The sequence below is a fragment of the Antechinus flavipes genome, chromosome 4 (assembly GCF_016432865.1).
Source record: "Antechinus flavipes isolate AdamAnt ecotype Samford, QLD, Australia chromosome 4, AdamAnt_v2, whole genome shotgun sequence".
In the NCBI taxonomy this organism is placed as follows: Eukaryota; Metazoa; Chordata; class Mammalia; order Dasyuromorphia; family Dasyuridae; genus Antechinus; species Antechinus flavipes.
In genome coordinates this window covers 159,245,211-159,264,865 of record NC_067401.1, presented here as the reverse complement: position 1 = coordinate 159,264,865, position 19,655 = coordinate 159,245,211, and the positions used below count along the sequence as shown (strand labels likewise).

General features: G+C 32.2%; 1 protein-coding gene across 1 annotated transcript in view; it reads left to right on the top strand.

The window, feature by feature from the left end:
- The window catches only part of CEP112 (centrosomal protein 112), a 589,318-nt gene that overhangs the window by 400,194 nt on the left and 169,469 nt on the right, over positions 1-19,655 (top strand). Inside the window, exons 21-22 of the mRNA XM_051996640.1 lie at positions 1,454-1,516; positions 17,599-17,748. Coding sequence (XP_051852600.1) covers positions 1,454-1,516; positions 17,599-17,748 — 213 coding nt within the window. The remainder of the gene's footprint in view (positions 1-1,453; positions 1,517-17,598; positions 17,749-19,655) is intronic.

The following is a 19,655-nucleotide window of genomic DNA, read 5'->3' as shown; positions in this document are numbered from 1 at the left end:
AATCATAGTGACTAAGAATAAGAAAATGATAACCCTATATAATATTCTGCCTTGGTCAGACTGTGTCTATATTTAGTTGTAGATGTTACATTTAGGAAATAAAATATTAAACTGGAATGTGTTCAGAGAAAGAAAGCTGGAATTATTTAAGAGCCTAAATATCATACCTTATAAGGATCTTTAGAGAAAAAAACTGGTGACTTTTAACATGGAAAAGACTTAACATGCTGACAGATGGAGGGTTGAACTTGTTCTTCTGGGAACAATAAATGAGTTACGAAGCAACCAGTTTAGATTTGATATAAATGAAAATTTCCTAATAATTAGACCTACCCTTAACTGAAAAATGGTGCCAAAGGGAAATTAAGTGTTACCTGCTTTTCTTAAAAGAAATATTGAATGGTTGTTCTTGGGGTGTGCTGTCGAGGAATTTTTTTTTCTTATTATAGTTTGTCCTTAATGGCTTCTTTCTAATTTTGTTATTATATAAAATGAATTGGATTAAATTGAAATATGTACAATACATCTTTCCATTGCCTTTTAAGATAGCTGAAAGTTTGATTCTTCTAAGATAGGTAGGCCCCATGATTTTTAGCCAAGTAACATGCTTTTCCCCTTAGATATTTCAAAAAAAAATTAATAACTCAAATATTTATGAAGTATATATAACACAAAATGAACTATTCTAAGCACTGAAGATATAAAATTTTTTAAAAACCATCTTTCCTGTCAATTTAAGAACTTGAGGCAGATATATAAAAAAGATAAATAATAATTTAATCATATGCTAAATATCAAATGTGTGGTACATTAGTCAGCACTATTAAAAAATCAAAAGAGGAAGCTCTTGGGATTAGGGTGTGGCAGATTATAAAATTTTGGTAGTTATATGCCACAGTCTTAGCATTCAAATTATTTGATTTAGGAATTTTGTTGATTTTTTAATCACTGAATTATAAAATAAATGTCACATTTCTAACATTACTTGAATATTTAAATTTTTAAATTTTCAAACTAAGGGGAAAGTTTATTAAACTTCCTCACCAAAACTTTTCCTTATCTCTTCTTCTTCTTACTCAGTATTAATGCCTTCTTTTCCCATTCACTTTTTAGTAATTTTTCTTCTCTCTCTTTCACACTTTTGTTCTGTTTCTCTCACTTTTTCTCTTTTTAGCCACTGAATTTGCATGTTTTTCTAATAACTGGCAACAAAGATACATTTTTTTTTTGTCTTTTAAGTGATGAATAGTTGGCTTCAGATCAAAGACAAACCGTGTAGTTTTTGTGGCTACCACAAAAGAGTATTGTACTTGGCAGCTATCCCAGCTGCTTGGTGATAGGCATGTCAAGAGAATGCCAAGCATATAGGTCAGTAGTGAAGTGTCTGGACACGTTCTTTAGTTAAGCTAATCTGGTTTCCTTTTATATATGTGTGTGTGTGTTTGTTTTTCAGGCCAATAGCAGGTTGAAGCAGATTGAGAAGGAATATAGTCAGAAGTTTGCTAAATCCTCACAGGTAAGCAAAATTTTTAAAGAATATTCCACAGTAGTGACTCTGCTTTTGACAGTTAAAATTCATTCCAGAATACTTCCTTTCTTTGTTTCGTGGGTCAATGTCTTGTTCACTTATTTTTACTGGAGATGCAAATAATCAAAATAAGAATTTCTTATTTCAAATATCATGAAAAAATATTTGAAAATTAAACATGTCAGTCCCATAATCCCTTTTAATATCTGCCTTCATATCTTTGGGTACCTTGTGAAACCAGTCAGTGCACTTTAGCATCCAAGGCGTTAGGAGGTTACACAAAACTCTAACCATGGTCTTAGAATCTGGATGATATCATATTGTGCTTCTCTGAACTTTGGAACATTTTGTTGAATTTTATGGCTGATTCTCAATAAAATTTAAAAGGTAAAATACATCTTGGCTGCATCAGTAGCTCACCTGCTAACTCAGGAAGCAATATGGTATAGTAGGAGAGTCACTGGCTTTGATTTCAGAAGAACAAGGTTAAGATCCATCCTCTTATAGTTATTCCCTATGACTTTAAATCAGTCACTTAAACTCCCTGACCTTTATGTTTCTCATAAAAATTAGAGAATGACTCCCGAAGGCCTTCCTATTATAATGCTTTTAGAGAAGGGAAAATCATTATTTCTATCCAATCAATTATTTGCTACCTTTTTATTTAAGGTGAGTCAATGATATAGATCCCCAAGAACAATGTAGGAATCTTATCTCTTGCACTACTAGATAAGTTAGTATTTTATAGCAGTTTGACCTAAACATATACGGTATGTAGGAATTCATGTAATATAATATGTGTATTTTATTAAAGAGACAGTGAAGCATAAGGCATAGTACTTAGAATATAGGTCTGATGTCAAATACAAATATTTGTGTACAAACTGTGTATAAAGTCTACCTCTGACATCTATGTAACCATAAACAAGTTCTGAGCATCAGACACTTCTCTAATAATTATTTACTAAGGTCTTACAATCTGTAGTGGTAGAGTTTTCATATCATTAAGTCACAGTAACATATTTCTTAAGGTGATACATAGATAATGAAAATTATTTTCCTCAGCCAAAATAAATGAAGTAAATAAAAACAAAATGTTATAGACTGGCTTTCAGAAAATATGAGCAGAAACCTTTGTTTTCATCATATCTAGATACTAAAACTAGTAGCACTAGACAAAGGGAAATACAAATGTAGCCATTCAGCCGCTGTCTTTTTGAGAAATATTTTATAATTTAATATATAAAATGTTGGATTTGGCTTATCATTATGAACAAAGAAAAAGAACAATTCACAGCATTTTTAAAATAGTTAGTTGCTGTTTTTTAACTAAATTTAAAAACACAGCACATGGCAAATTTATGTTGGGCACATGATATTCCATTTCCCTCTTGTTCTTTTTGGAATATATTTTCCACTTTTCATTTGTTTTTAGTGCCATGTATTTCTAATTTGAAAGCAGAACATTTATCCCAAAAAAATTGGTTAAACTATATTCCTCAGATTTCCTCACATTTAATTGGTAAAATGGGTGCCCAGGTATGCTAAACCTAATTGAGAGAATATTTTAAAACATTCCCCTTCCCTGTCCCCAATGAATATAATAAATATTTAAATTGTGGAAAGTTAATACTCCTACTAAAGCCATGAAGCTGTAAGATCTAGTGTGCCAAGTATCATTTATGATTCCAGGAGTTACCCTTAAAATTTGAAAAAGATAATATAGCTTCCAAATTGTTACCTATCATGTACAGTTTAATTTATTTACAAGTACCATCCAGTTCAATATGTCTCTTTTTAGCTCTTCTGTTTCAGATTAAACCCTTAACTGTGCTGCCATTCAAAATATGCAATTGGGTGAGTTAAGGTTGGAATTTTAACCTTTATTCTAGATTCTTTTACTTTAGAGGTCTTAAATTAGACCACTATCATTTAAACAATGTCATAATTGCTTAACAGAATAACAGACCATTACAACTGTCGTAGTGGTGTGCTGAGATATATTACTTTAGTGTAACTCTCCCTGACTTCTCAGTTCTAATGTCATACACCAAATTGACATTTCAAAACATTTCTTTCTCTAACTGAACAATTAGTTGTTCTTTTTATTTAAAATGGAAAATTAAAACTGTCTTTTATTTTGACAACCATAGTATAAGGGACATTTATACAGTTCTCTGAAAAGATCATAGTAATGTTTACTACAGAGATTTAACAGTTTTCCCCCTGATTTCTTTTGATCATTTTCATTAGCCTTATGCTCTGTTATGAATAAAAGTGAACACATTCCTTAGCTATGTATTATAGATTTGTAACCAATAGTATAATTTAATGCCATCCTATTCTACTGAAACATTTAATTGGTCATTAGCTTATTTCTAAATCTTTAAATTTATTTCAAAGCATGATTTTTTTTTTTTTTTTGGCAAAGCTGCTGTATCCCATACATACATATAATATTTGACAAAGAATGTGTAATATAGTTTTCCACATGAAAGAAAGCATTTTTTTTTCAGAATATCCTGGACCATAATGGAAGTTCATTTCTCCAAATCTGAATTTTATTACTCCTGCTTTCCTCTTGCCATAAACCTTCCGAAATAAGAGATACCTCTCATTTCACGCCCATTGTCATTTGAGAAGCCAAGTTAGTTTTCTTTGTATTTTCAGTCTTAAGTCAATCAAAAGACAATTTAAAGATTGTTTTTATAAGAATTTATTTTGTTGACATACAGTCTTAAGTATTTCAAAAGATTTGTAATTTTATTTTGTAAGTATTTTGCTAAAATAAATAAGAAATCCTCCATGCCTTGTAGAACATTTTATTTCTATGGCCAAAAAAAATCCATTGCTTGGTGACCAGCCTCTCTAACTTCCTTTTCATCAGCTGCATACTCTCTTTTCAAGGTCTGTACATGAAGGCTTTCCAATTTGTAGAATCTTCCAAAGCTTGTGTTCTACCAGCATAATTTTATATAACAATAACCAGAAAAGAAAAAAAAACACCCAATAATGACAGTACAACACCCATGAAAGACCAAATCATTTTCTGTATTGTAAAGGGTAAGGCCATAAAAAGGAATGGAATGCCATCCAGGGTAAGATATAACAAGACTTCTTTATGCTCTGGTAAACACTACAGAAGATCTGGATAGAATCCTAAAACCCAGGCTATGTTGCCTCTGTTAACACTCTTCTTTGGGTTAGCACCCCAGCCAGTGTGATAAAACATTTCAGTAAATGGAGCAGCATAGAATTGCAGACTGGCCCTACACAAAACCATGTGATGATCAGTTTGATTCAGAAAACATTATCGTGGCTGGATCTGTTTCATCTAATGGTAAGAAGGCAAGACAAATGAACAAATTAAAATTAACCAGTGCCCCATCTATTGGAAATGCTTTGGTTCAAATAGAGCTAACACAGGGAAAAAATGAGTGTACATGAAATAGATCTGAGTTGAACATTTTTATTAATTATCAATACTATATCAATGAATGCTTTATATGGGACACAAATCCCATCAGTTATCAATAAAAATTTCCCATTGCTTTTTGTCAGTGCTACACATTATTTAGCTTTCAGTTAAACAATTTAGCTAGCTGTTTCACAGTACTCATACAAAATAATTTAAATCCTAAAACAAGGTAAGTGAAATAAGAGATTAAATTTAGGAGCTACTTAAAACTGAAGGTGGCAACCTTGAAGACTCTGAGGTGATTGAAAATCTTCACTTAATGTAAACTCCATAAATTAAACCTAATCACAAATGATATTACTAAAGTTTCAAATGATTTTTTAAAAGGAGATAGACATAATACATTTTGTGTTTAGTAGTTATGTAAAAAAAAACAATTAAGACAAGAACTTACACAGAAACAATATAAAATAGATCTATATCTATCTATATAAATATGTTTATATATTTCATATATATTTACAAAAGGACTCTCTCAGTTTCACCTGTAGTGCTACTTCACAGAGCACTACCATGGTTTCCTTCTGCTACTATAAACACAAGCTTATCTCCATTCAATAAAAGTTCTTTTTACTATCCGTTGTGGGTCTTGCTTGTCTTGATGCTCCTGTAATTGTAACCTAAGTCATCCATGGATTATAAAAATATTAAGGAACAAGAAAATAACATTCTAAAATGGAGTAATTTTTAAAAAACTGATATTATTATAATGAATAAATAAAATTTCCTACATTATATAACAGAAAATACAAAAGCATCTCAGGATCTGTATATAGCAGTATATAGAGTGGGCATTGCTATGGTAAGAGTTATAGAAGAAAAGATGCTATCATCAATAAACATGCACCCTTAAAGACAAAAATTAAACACCACTATGGCAGAAGCAAATTGAGAGAACTATTACTGATCTATAGAAAAAAAATGGAAGGTTATATCAATGTCTATCTAGTATCTGCAGTAGAAAACTTGATCATATTCCCTTTATCTTTGGATAAGAAAAAAAGAAACTTGGAAATTTTAGTGGACATGCTTGAAAAGCAAAGAAAACTTGAAGATCTTTTGATTAATAAAATGGCAATTGCTATTTCTTTAGGAACACCCCCCAAAAAAGTAGAGCAAATATAAACAGCTGAATCTATAGATCAAAAAAGGAAGAAACCTCAACTAAGTAAAAACTTTATGAATTAATACCGGAGACTTTAAAATGTTCATTCAGTATGTCTCCCCAGTAGCTCCCAACAGAGACACAAAGAATTTCTGGGCTTGTGCCTGGGATCTATTTTGTAATGAGCCTCTGCATATAAACTCCATCTTCTGCTTATCTCCACAAAAGAAGGCTGAGAATATTGCCTTCTAAGTGGAAATTTGGTTAAGGCCCCCCATTGACCAAAAGTCTTTCCTCACAAAAAGCAGCAGACTCAGATTTAGCCCAGCCAGATAAGAAAATGAAAACTAATGTAGAAATCAGGATGGGGAATCAGTATTGGATTACACTTGATCTGGAGAAAAAAGGAACCATTTTTTTTTTCTTTTTGTGAGACAATTGAGGTTAAATGACTTGCCCAGAGTCACACAGCTGGGAAATGTTAAATATCTGTGGTCAGATTTGAACTCCTTCTGATTCCAGAACCAGTCCTCTATCCATTGTACCATCTAGCTGCCCCAAAAGATAGTTTTCAACAATTACCTTTGCAAAATCTTGTGTTCTAAATTTCCATCCCTCCCTCTCTCCGCCACACTCCCTAATACAGCAAGCCATTTAATATAGGTTAAACATGTGCAGTTCTTCTAAACATATTGCCATATTCCTTATGTTGCTCAAGAAAAATATGAAAAGTGAAAAAAAACCTCGAGAAAACAAACAAACAGATAACAAGAACAAAGGAGAAAACATTATCCACATTCATCCACATTCACTCTCCATAGTTCTTTCTCTGGATGCGATTGACATTTTCCAGCCAAAGTCTATTGGAATTGCCTTGAAGCACTTTGTTGTTGAAAAGGACCAAGGCCATGAGAGTTGATCTTCACATAAATTTGTTGTTACTATGTACAATATTTTCTTGATTCTGTTCACGTCATTCAACATCAGTTCATGTAAGTCTTTTCAGACTTTTCTGAAATCAGCCTGCTCAACATTTCTTATAAAATAATTTTCTACTAGATTCATATACCATAACTTGATATACCATCCAGCTGATGGGCTTTTATTCAAATAATACATTCAAAATAAAAACAGTCCTCCCCATTACAAAAAGGACTGCTACAAATATTTTTGTATATGAGTCCTTTTCCCTTCTTTATTTCTTTGGGATACTAACTCAATAGAGACACTTGGATCAAATTTTCTTATTATTTTTTCTAGTTCTATAAAATAATTTTTGGCAGTTGAGTTGGTATGGCAGTGAATAAGTAGATTAAGTTAGGTAGAATTATCATTTTTATTTTATTAACTCAGCCTACTCTTGAGCATTTAATATTTTTCCAATTGTTTAGCTCTATTTTTATTTGTATAATCCAAGTTCCTTTGCTTTCCAGAATATCATATTATATACATGAATACCTTATGCTTCCCATCAACCTAAACCTGACCGTAGCCTTCTTCTTAGCACTTGCAGGAGTTCTAGTCTATCGACCCCATCTAATATCTACCCTCTTATGCTTGGAGGGTATAATGTTGTCCCTGTTCATCCTTATAACTCTCTTAATTATCCACTTCCACATATTCTCTATATCCATAACCCCTTTAATCCTGACCCATTTGCTATGAAAGCTGCTAAGTCTTGGGTAATCTTGATAGTGACTGCTCAATATTTGAATTGTTTCTTTCTGACTGCTTGCAGTATTTTCTTCTTGGTTTGATAATTCTGGAATGTAGTTACAATATTTCTTGGAGTTTTTATTTTATTTTAGGTTTTCTTTCAGGAGATGATTGGTAGATTCTTTCAATTACTATTTCATCCTAGAGTTCTAGGATATCATGACAGTTTTTCTTGATATTTCTTGAAAGATGTTGTCCAGGCTTTTTTTTTTTTCATTGTGGCTTTCATGGAATCCAATAATTCTCAGATTGTCTCTCCTGGATCTATTTTCCACATCTGTTGTTTTCCTAGTGAGATATTTTACATTTTCTTCTATTTTTTTTCAAGTTTTTAAATTTTGTTTGACTGATTCTTGTTATCCCCTTGAGGCATTCAGTTCCATTTTCCAATTCTAATTTTTATTGAATTATTTTCTTCTTCACTTAAACTTTTTTATCTCCTTTTTCATTTTGGGCAATTGTACTTTAAAATCAGTTGTTTTGTTAAATGGATTTTCTTTTCCATTTCAGCAATTCTAATTTTTAAAAAGTTGTTTTCTTCAGTATTTCATTTTTTTCCATTTCAAATTTATTTTTAAGGAGTTTTCTTTAGTCAGTTTCTGCGCTTTCTTTTCCAAGTTAAACTTTCATAGCTTTCTCGCAAAGCTCTCATTTTATTTTCCCATTTTTCTTCTGTCTCTCTTTTAAAATCCTTTTTGAAATGAAGACCAGTTCATATTCCTCTTCTGGGTTTGTTTTGTCATCGCCACTGTTTCCATAGTAGCTCTCTATGGTCAAGGGTCTTTTTTGCTTTTTTGCTCATTTCTAAATTTCTAAAATTTGACCTCCTAGGGCACAGGGGAGATTGTCCTAAGCTTCTTTTGCAGGGGAACAAGGGCCTCTTACTGACTATATTGGGGCTTGTGGTGCTTCAGGCTTTCCCACTGGGCTGGGTTATGTCTCATCTGTTATGGTGGGATTCAGAGCCTCACAATTTGCCTTCTGTAGTTGCATTAGAGGTTTCACAGCTAATGTGCTGATCTGGCCTTCAAAACCAGGTCAGAGGAGTCAATACTGTTGTATTTTGGCTAAGAGACTCCAGCTGGATTTCCCACACCTTGCTCCCAGAGCTGGGTTTCTTCTACACCTTTCCTGAAATCCTTCCAAGGTATCTTAAGCTAGAAAATTATTACACTTTGAATGCTTGTGGATTTTGTTACTCCAAAATCCATTCAGAGGCTTGATCTAGTGTTGATTTTGAGGGAAGCAGTGAACTCTCCTACTTGGCTCCAGCTCCACCTCATCAGTATTCTTGATGATGAAAATATTTTAACCTTTGTTTTGCAAAAAATTTGATGATAACTCTTGAAAGATTTTGATTGGTACTCTTAAGTAAATTGAGTTTCTAGTAGAATTGTGTTTTTAGGAAGAAGAAAAGTCCCCTGGCATTAAGGTTACTCTGGTTATGATCTTTCTCAATTCAAATATCATAGATAATTATGTCTTTGTGTTATTATTGAATATGTTGTTAATACATTATACTATCATTAAATTTAATGTTGAGGATATTAGTGTTTTTGAGATGGAAACAGATATGAACAACTTATTTTTAAAAAGGTTGTTCAGGTTTATTAAATATTATCTCACAAATTGAAATGAAGGTTCTAAAATAAATGATTAATAAAAAAAAAGATTGTAATATTATTGAGAATATCCAAACACACTCCCGGGTTACCCTAGAATTTGAGATAATGAGAATAAATATAATAATAAATGGCAGGCTGAGAATGTGGTTGGTTGACTCCTGTACCCTTGTGTTGGGGACTACATCTAAAGTTAATTTTATCTTTATTTCACAAAGGTTTACTCTCATAGAATTATATTTCAAATTTCTTGATGGTACTACTGAAGATTAGTAACATTAACTTGCCAGTTTTTTTTTTGAGGCATATTAATAACATAAGATTATTACTGCATTGTTTTTTACTAAGTATTATTGCTTTGCAAAATATAAATTATCAGAATTTTGAAGGTGGATATGGAGAGATTTAATATGAATCAGAAATGGTTTTTTTCTAATTTGAATCTTGGGAGTTTCCTGATTTTAGGAGTAAACCTTAGGAATAAAAATAAGGATATTATAAGAATATTAAAAAGAAAAAATCAAAGAATCAGTAGACTACAAGGTAACTTAAAGTAGGATCAGGGCTTAAAACTGGGAAGTCCATTCAATTAATATTCTGTGCATTAATCCATTGGATCTTTAAAAATATATGAGATATACTGACTGTTGGATATTGCATCTGGAACACAGTTCCTTCTGAGGAAGAGATGATCATGAGAGTAGAGGTCTTTATAAGAAAAGATGGCCTGTATTAAGGAGATTGAAGGGACTTTTTATAGTAGAGAAAATTCACCTATGAGAACCTGTGCAATCCCTAACAACAAAAAAGAGAGAACTATGAATAAAGGAAGGGCTAGATTCCTTGAATTAAAATTACCATATATGGAGAAAAGGTAGTGTAAGCACATCCTGGCAATGAAAGATTTCCAAGTAGGAGTCCCAGTTCTGATTAATTCTCTCAGGCATGTACTAAAGAATCACATAAAAAAGAAACATCCTGATAATACAAATACAAAAGTCTACAAGAATCTGTGGAATGATGGGAAATAGACTTAAATTGCTGTAGTCATGGAGATAAAAGACCAAGAAAATAAATGTTTCACCAGTCAAATAGAAAAGAATCACCAACTTAATTCGAGCAAAATCACAGAAGTATTTTTTTTTTATTATAGCCAAGATTTGAATGTGAGTAATGAATGTACTTAAAAGAGGAAAGTAAATGAGTGTGCAAGTTAATGATTTTCACTGTAATTGAAACAAGAACAGTACTGGTTCTAGGAAATGATTTAGTTAAGAGATTGTCTTAGACTCTGACACCAATGAGAATCATTTCATTATTATTAAACTCAGAGTTATTTGATACAAAAACACCATTACCAAGATGCAATAGAGAATTGCAGAGATTCTGCAGAGATATTTTTGGTAACAGATGTGAACTAGATGGACATTAATATGGCAAGTACATTAAGAAGAATTTTCATTTGGTTCAGAGGCAGCTGATGTCCAAAAAAGCTGTATCAAAATTCAAGTAGTAGTATGAGTTTCAAGTGTGTTACCAAAATTGAAGGAAGGAAAATTTTACTGAAAGATTGTGGTGTTCAGGGAAGATTAGATAAATTTTAAAACAGAAATTGAACAAAAATTTAATAATGAAATAGAAAAATCTAAATATCTCTCCACTGAAAAAACACAGAAAAGAAAGATAAGAGGCCTTTCTTTTCAAGAAATGGAATAAATCATATATTTGATACTAAAGAACTTTTAGAAGGCACTCAAAAAGAAATGGCCACATTGAAGTAAATCATATATTTGATATTAAAGAACTTTTAGAAGGCACTCAAAAAGAAATGGCCACATTGAAGTAACCCCTCAAGAATGTTAAATCCCAGAGCTGAGAGAAGTGCTGAGAGCATCATTTCTTGGAGTAAAGCAGACACTACATACAGAAAATTGATAGCTTTTCTGAGACCTGAGGAAAAAATAAACAAAAAAATGGGCTGAATCCAGGAGCAATGTAGTTTTTGTCTAGAACCTCCACTTTAGGTCATGAAGAATAAAGAAATAAACTACGATATTTAAAAGTACTAATATTGAGTTTATAACAACAATCAAATAAGAAAGATCAATGGAGCAAAAGAAATTAAAACAATCCCAAGTATAAATAGATTCGATATTGATATTTCAGGAGAACCAATTACTGCTTCAGCTATATATAGTTCATTTTTGTTGAGATATATTTGACATTATTTTGTACTTTTGAAAAAAGTTATTGTTTTCTACTTGTGATTACTACTGCTGCTAGTATTGTATTTTTTGTCCTTAATTTTAAAAGTCTATTGGAACTTTACATTATTTATAAGTGCGTGTGTATACATATATATATAATATACATGTATATATGCACAAACACATACATTTATAACATGATAACATAATGATAATACTAATGTATAACATATAATACATATATATGTATATATATAAATATTGTACATAGCAAAAGTATAAGTTTGATATAACTATTAGATGATTTTTAGGGAATTAAAACATGGAGTATAGGAAGAAATTTTTTTTGTAAGTTTATTTATTTTTAATACACATTGCTTTATGAATTGTATTGGGCAAGAAACATCAGAGTAAAAGGAAAAATCCATAGGAGAAATAAAAAAAAAAAAACAGAAAAAAGAAATGAATATAGCATTTGTTGATTTACATTGTCTCCTTAGATCTTTTTCTGGATGCAGATGGCATTTTCTGTTAAAAATCTATTGAGATTGTTTTGGATCCCTGAACCACTGGGAAGAACCAAATTTTTCATAGTTGATCATCACACATTCTTGCTATTAATGTGTATAATGTATTCCTGGTTCTGCTTATTTTGCTCAGCATCAATTCATGTGAATCTTTCCAGACCTTTCTATAATCAGCTCATTCATTAATTTTTTATAGAACAATAATATTCCATTACCTTCATGTAGCACAGCTTATTTAACCATTCCTCAATTAATTGGCATCTGCTCTTTTTCCAATTCTTTGCTACCACAAAAGAGTTGCTACAAACATTTTTGCACATGTGGATCCTTTTCCCTCCTTTATAACTTTCTTGGGATACAGACCCAGTAATGGCTCTGCTGAATCAAAGGGTATTTACAGTTCGATAACCTTTTGGGCAGAATTCCAGATGGCTCTCCAGCATAGTTGCATCATTTTGCAATTATACCAACAATGCATTAATGTGCCAGTTTTCCCACATCCCCTCCAACATTTATCATTATCTTTTCCTGTCATCTTAGCCAATCTGCGCAGTGTGATGTAGTACCTCAGAGTTGTTTGCATTTCTCTAAGCAATAGTGATTTATAGAATTTTTTTTTGCAAATTGTTTTAATGTCGTCATCTGAAAATTGTTTTTTTATATCCTTTGACCATTTATCATTTGGGGAAGAAAAGAAATCTAATACTGGTTTCGTAGAGTTTTGCATTTAGGAGTATATATACAGCAATTTTATCTATAATATTCTCCTATAGAAGTTACTGTATCTTTAAGAGCTAGGTACAATGTTGTAAAAATGGCAATTTGGCTAATCGTTTGTAAAGTTTTAATTGTTATTCTATAAGGAGTCATCTGGAAGGAGACTATTAGGAGTGATAACTTGAAAAAAGATTGTTCTCTCATGTATAAGCAAACACTGGAGAAAACAGAAAGAAGCTTGAGATTTGCTTGTGAAAAAAATTAGAAATGTTAACTTTTGTGGTAAAAAAAAATGATGAAAAGAATTTTTGAAAAGACACTTTACTTGGTTTATTTAAAGAAACTGAATAGTGGGAAAGAATTCCAAATATTATACATAATTATTTATATTTTATCCTGTTGATAAATTGTATTGCCAATAACCTTAATCTTTATTTATCTAATAATAGGAGATTGTTTTCAATAAAAAGAGATGTGAACAAGTTCTTATAAAATCTCATGAACTCAAATGGGATCTCCAAGCTAATAGCTTAATTTTTTTTAATTATAACTTTTTATTAACAGAACATATGCATGGGTAATTTTTTACAACATTATCCCTTGCATTACATTACAACATTATCACTTCTGTTCCAACTTTTCCCTTCCCTCCCTTCACCCCCTTCCCTGGATGGCAAGCAGTCTTATACATGTTAAATATATTATAGTATACCCTAGACACAATATATGCGTTGAGAACCGAACAGTTCTCTTGCACAGGGAGAATTGGATTCAGAAGGTAAAAATAACCCGGGAAGAAAAAAAATGCAAACAGTTTACACTCATTTCCCGGTGTTCCTTCTCTGGGTGTAGCTGCTTCTGGTCATCATTGATCAATTGGAACTGAGGTTAACTGGTTAATTAATGAGAAAGGTTACCTTTTTGTTAATAAGAAAATATCCAGAAATAATCCCTGCATTACCTCAGAATTTGGGATGATGAAAAAGAATATAGGGGCAGAGGACTGATTCAGTGAGAGATAAAAGTAAGAATAGAAGATCCCATAATGTTGCTTCTCTTTTGGATCATGATACCAGAGTGATCATGTGATTAATAAGATGAAGTACCAGACATTTTCTTCAATTCTCATGACCTTTAAAATTTTTCAAAATAAGAATTACATGCTTAATTAAAAGCAGAGGTTAACCCATAGTGATCTAACTCAGCAACACCACCACTATCACCAGCAGCACATTCAAGGAAAGCCAAATGAGCCAACCCACAAATTTGCAACAAAATTCAACTCTACTCTTCACTACTTCCTGTTTGTGTGCAAAGGCAGAAGCTTTCTTAGTCTAGAACTCTTGGTGTGAAAGAACTGAACTAAGGAAACTAGGGTAGGATGCCTTCGTGTGTGTGTGTGTATAACTACCAATCCTGAAGCAAAGAGGACTGGCACTGAGTTGAATCCATTTTTATCCTTTCCTATGAAGCAAAAATATTGAAATTTCCAAAGATCTCAGAAAGAAGAAAACTTACGTTAAGGAAGAAAGATGGGCCTCCAGATCATGTACTTGAGTTCATTTGTCTATCATCTGATAAGGGAGAAGACCCTGTGGATTTTCAAGAGGACATGGAATCACAGCAGGGTTTTCAGGAATGATTTAAGAAAAAAATTAATAAATGTTAAAGTAGAATTTATGGCCTATTCAACAGAAATAATTGGCAATTAAGCAGTCAATAAACATTAAGTACTTACTATGTCCCACATACTGTCCTATGTGCTGGAGTTAAAAAGAAAGGCAACTGTTTAGTGGGAGAGACTACATCTAAAGAATTATGTAATTACTATAGATAGAATGATTGATCCAAGATACAAAAAAAATAATAATCAAAAGAGAAAATGCCCTAACATTATGGGGAGTGAAAAGACTTCTTATAAAATGTGGAATTTTAGCTAAAAATTAAAGGAAACCAAGAAATGGAGATGAAGAGGGATAAAATTCTAGACACAAAGAATAGATAGCCAGTGAAAATGCCTAAAGTTAGAAGATGGAGTATATTGTTCAAGAAACATCAAGGACATCACTGTCCTTATGCTAATACATGAAAAGGTATAAGGAAAGGCATTAGGGGCAGATTATGAAGGGCTTTTCATGTCAAATAGAGGCCTTTTTAGTTGATCCTAGAGGGGATGGGGAATAAATAAAGTTTATGCAATAAGCAGAGGGGGCAGGGTGATATGTTCAGATCTAAGTTTAGGAAGGTCATTTTGTCAGCTAGGAAGGTCATTTTGTCAGCTTAGTAGTGGATGGATTATAGTGGGGGAGAGATATATTGTAGGGTATTGCAATAGTCCAGGTATAATATGATAAAGGTCATGGCAATGCCAAAAAAAAAAAAAAAAAGAGGGGGAAGTTTACAAGAGGTGTTAAAAAAGTAGACACAACAAGATTTGGAAATATATTGACTGTGTTGGAGGGCGTGAGAGTAAGAGGGAGGAGTTAAGGATGACAGGAGATCAGAAAGATGGTGGAACTCAAGAGTAACAAGGAAATTAGAAAGAGGGGAAGGTTTGGGGGGGCAGTAATAAGTTCACTTTGGGGCATATTGGTTTTATGTATACATCATTATTTCAAAATATCCAATGGGAAGTTGGAGATGTGAGACTGAAGTCAGAAGAGAAGTTGAGACTAGTTAAGTAAATTTGAGCATCATCAACATAAAGATGATTATTGAATCCATGGGCACTAGTAAGATCACTCATTAAGTGAAATAGTATTAAAGGAGAAAAGAAGATGGCCAGAGTCACAACTCATGAGAACATTTTGAATTAGTGGTTGTGACATAGATGAAGATCCAGCAAAGGAGGCTGAGGAGTAATCAGACTCATGGAAGAACCAGGAAAGTTAAGTATTATGAAAACCTAGAGAGAAGAACATGTAAAGATCAAAAGGCAGCTAAGAAGTCAAGAAGAATGAGGATTGAAAAAGAGGCCAATGGAATTTGGCAATTAAGAGATCTTTTGGTAATTTTAGAAAGTATAGTTTCTGATGAAATTTGGGGTCAGAATCAACCCTATACAGAGTTAAAAGAGTAAGAAGAAAGAAATTATAGGCATATATGGCAGTCAGTTTTAACTATAGAAGAGAGGAGTGATAGATGATAGTTAGTGGAGATGGATGGCTCTAGTAAGGATTTTTTTTTTGAGAACAGAGGAGATATGAGTATGTTTAGAGGCTGTGGGAAAATAGTTAATATTCAGGAAGATATTAAAAATAAATGAAAGAATGGGGTTGACAGAAGGAACAATCTGATAGAGAAGATGGGATTAAATGGAATAAATGTATATGTAGAGTTTGCCTTAGAAATATGAAGGGAAATCTTTTTATGTGACATGGGGGGAAGACAGAGATTATATAACTTAAATTTATATCAATCCATTCAACAGTTTCATGATTTTATTTAGCTTCACTCAATAGTATGAGTTGGAGTGTTCTGAGGACAGGTAGGTGACGCCTTCCTTTAAATGTGACCCTAATAAGTTATTTAACCTCATTTGCCTCAGTTTCCTCACCTGTAAAATGAACTGGAGAAGGCAATGGAAAAGGAAAATATTCAAACTAGTATTTTTGCCAAGAAAATCCCAACTTGGGTCATGAAGAATCAGATACAACTGAAACAATTCAGCAATAACAGATATTCTTAATTTCATTTTACAAGGTGAGGATAGTTTAGGTACTGAAATATTAACTTCCTCATATGTGGTTATATAGCCAGTAAGTGTCAGATGAAGTACTTTAATCCAAGACACTCCTTACTTCAAGCTTACTTCATCTTACTATCTCTCAAACTCTCACTTGGACCTCTGGGTCTTCCACCTTCATTAGCATGTAGCCATAATTGCCCTTTATAATTCTTATTGTAACTCTGATGGGATATTCTAATATCAGCCTAAAAGTCTTGCTTATTCCAGCTTTGATATGCAGCCTCAGAGTGGGAAAGGCTAATATCCTGATTATGGTACCACTGGTTAGTCTTTTGTCTATTTGGTTTTCTCATAGAAATATAGAAGAGCATTTCACATCTTCTGCTATGCTGCCCCAGAGGTTAGATACTATGCCTTCTTGACTGTAGTAACTCTATAAGTAGAAATATTAAAATACAGATATGGGTTCAAAGCATCAGGATTTAGATTGCAAATAAAAAGTAGATTCTTTTTAAAATATAAAATAAGAGGTGTCATACACAAGGTTCAGGCCTTGCCCAATTACAGCTGAACCAGATTAAAAGTAACAGGGAAATGTTAACAAAATAAGTAAAAATGTACTTCAACATAGATTGTGTAAATTTGTTAATTTTTAAATTTCTAAATTAATTTGCTGTGGGAACTGTTTCTCTTTGAGTTTGATACCACTGGTAAAATACATTTTAAAAAACCAGAAACATAAGATTTTTGAGATTACAATTTTCCTTCATTTTGATAAGTAAATATTATGGGATATTATCATAACAAAGTCTTCAAAATTAATTTTCATAAGTTTTATACCATTCAAGTCTTTAATTAAATGAGATGTCATGTGTGTTAATATGATAATTGAAATACTGAGTTTGTGTAATTATTTGCCAAATCTAATCCCTTATTCACCACAAATACATATAGAAATCAGTGCCCTTTACTGTAGAATTAGGACTCATAGCTTGCTATTCTCCTTGCAGATCATAGCTGAACTTCAAACAACAATTACCTCTTTGAAGGAAGAAAGCAGCCGCCAGCAAATGGCAGCTGAAAGGCGACTCCAAGAAGTGATAAAGAAGTTTGAAGAGGAAAAGAAGCAATTGATTAGGGATAATGACAGAACAATCAAGGTAACTAGGGGACTTAAAAAAATCTGTGCAATGGGCAGATCAGTGCAGGAATCAGTTTTATTCAAACAACCCTTAGTAATTCCATTCACTTTAACTTCCTTGGAAAATAATATATGTTCACTACATTGGAATGTTGTTAGAAATAAATGCCACTGTATATAAGTCATGGACCCCTTTTATTCTGCCTGTGGCCCATTTTTTTTTTCGGTGTTCCTCTGAAACTAATGACCCTGTCCAGTGTCAGTCATCAAATATCAGATTTTCATGGAGACAATCAGGTATAGCTATAGTAACATAAAGGAACATATGTTACACCAGACAGAAGTAATAAGTATAGGATGATTAAGTATTTGTGTTTTAGAGGAAAGGAACAGTGAATAGTAAGACCTTCTAAAACACTATCCTCATGTTTTCTTTGTTTAATTCTTTTAGCTATTATTAGTTATTCATCTATATATGATAATTTCAATGAAAAGATTTTAAAAATTCTGCAAAGTGTATCAGAAATAAATTTACATTCAGTTGTAACCATATGATTCCCTACATTGCTACTCATGTATAAGGAAATGGATTTACAAATTTTGCTTGTATGTCATGGATTCTTTGGCAATATAGTGAAATAGACCCCTTCTAGATTGTTTTTAAACACATAAAATGAAATACATAGAAAAGACAAAGGAGCCCATTTTATTGAAATTCAGTTATGAAAATATTCAAAATATTAAAGATTTAGAGAGTTTTCCAAAACCATTGCCAATTATGAATCCCTGACTTATTTGTAGCTAATATGGTGGGCTTGCCTTTAAAAATGAAACTAATTACTCAAATTAACCCCCAAAATTGTTTCTAACATATAAGATCTCAGCCATCCTAGTTCAGATAGTTCACTTCATTAATCCAGTAATACTTAAATATCTGTAGAGTGTTTATATTGGAAAACTGCTTAATTGTAAAGATTATGCATAAAACAGATTCTGTCCTTAAAGAACTTACAGGTTTCTTGGGGATACAAATATGAAATAACAAAAGAGAAGTATGAATGCTCTTTAAAATTGTGTCTTACAGACAGTGCCTTAGGCATTCATAGAAGGGAAAGATTCCTTCTCCACTTACATGCACTGTAGAATTTAAGTGCCTTAAGGTTTGGGATTTTCACATTTTAAATAAATAGTATTTTAATAAGAGAAATAGTAATTAAAACAACTCTGTCATTTCATCTTATACCCATCAAATTAACAAAGGTGATAAAAATACAAAACTACAATTATTGGAGAGACTTATGAGGAGCTTGAGCACACTAATATGCTGTTGAACACGCTGTGAAGTAGGGCAGCTATTTTGGAAATCAATTTGGAACTATGCTCCCCAAAGTCACAAAGCCATACATACCCTAATCTTCCTTCAACTTATAGACATACACAAAATAAAGAGAAAGGAAAAATTCATGTATGTAAAAATATTCAAAGACTTTTTTGCTCTAGCAAAGAGAGTACCCTCCAATTGGGGAATGACTAGACAAGTTACTTATTTTAATATAAAGGAATATTACTATGCCATTACGAAATTATGATTAAAATATTTTAAAAATGTAAAAGGAAGTATGAAAAAGACAAAGAAATATGGAAAGATTTTATGAAATAATGCAGAATGAAGTAAGCACCATCAGAAGAAAATTTTATACTTCAATGTTTAATTAAAAAAAAAAACAACTTTGAAAGACTTAGGGTCTGGATGCCCATCAATTGGAGAATGGCTGGGTAAATTGTGGTATATGAATGTTATGGAATATTATTGCTCTGTGAGGAATGACCAGCAGGATGAATACAGAGAGGACTGGCGAGACTTACATGAACTGATGCTAAGTGAGATGAGCAGAACCAGGAGATCATTATACACTTCGACAACGA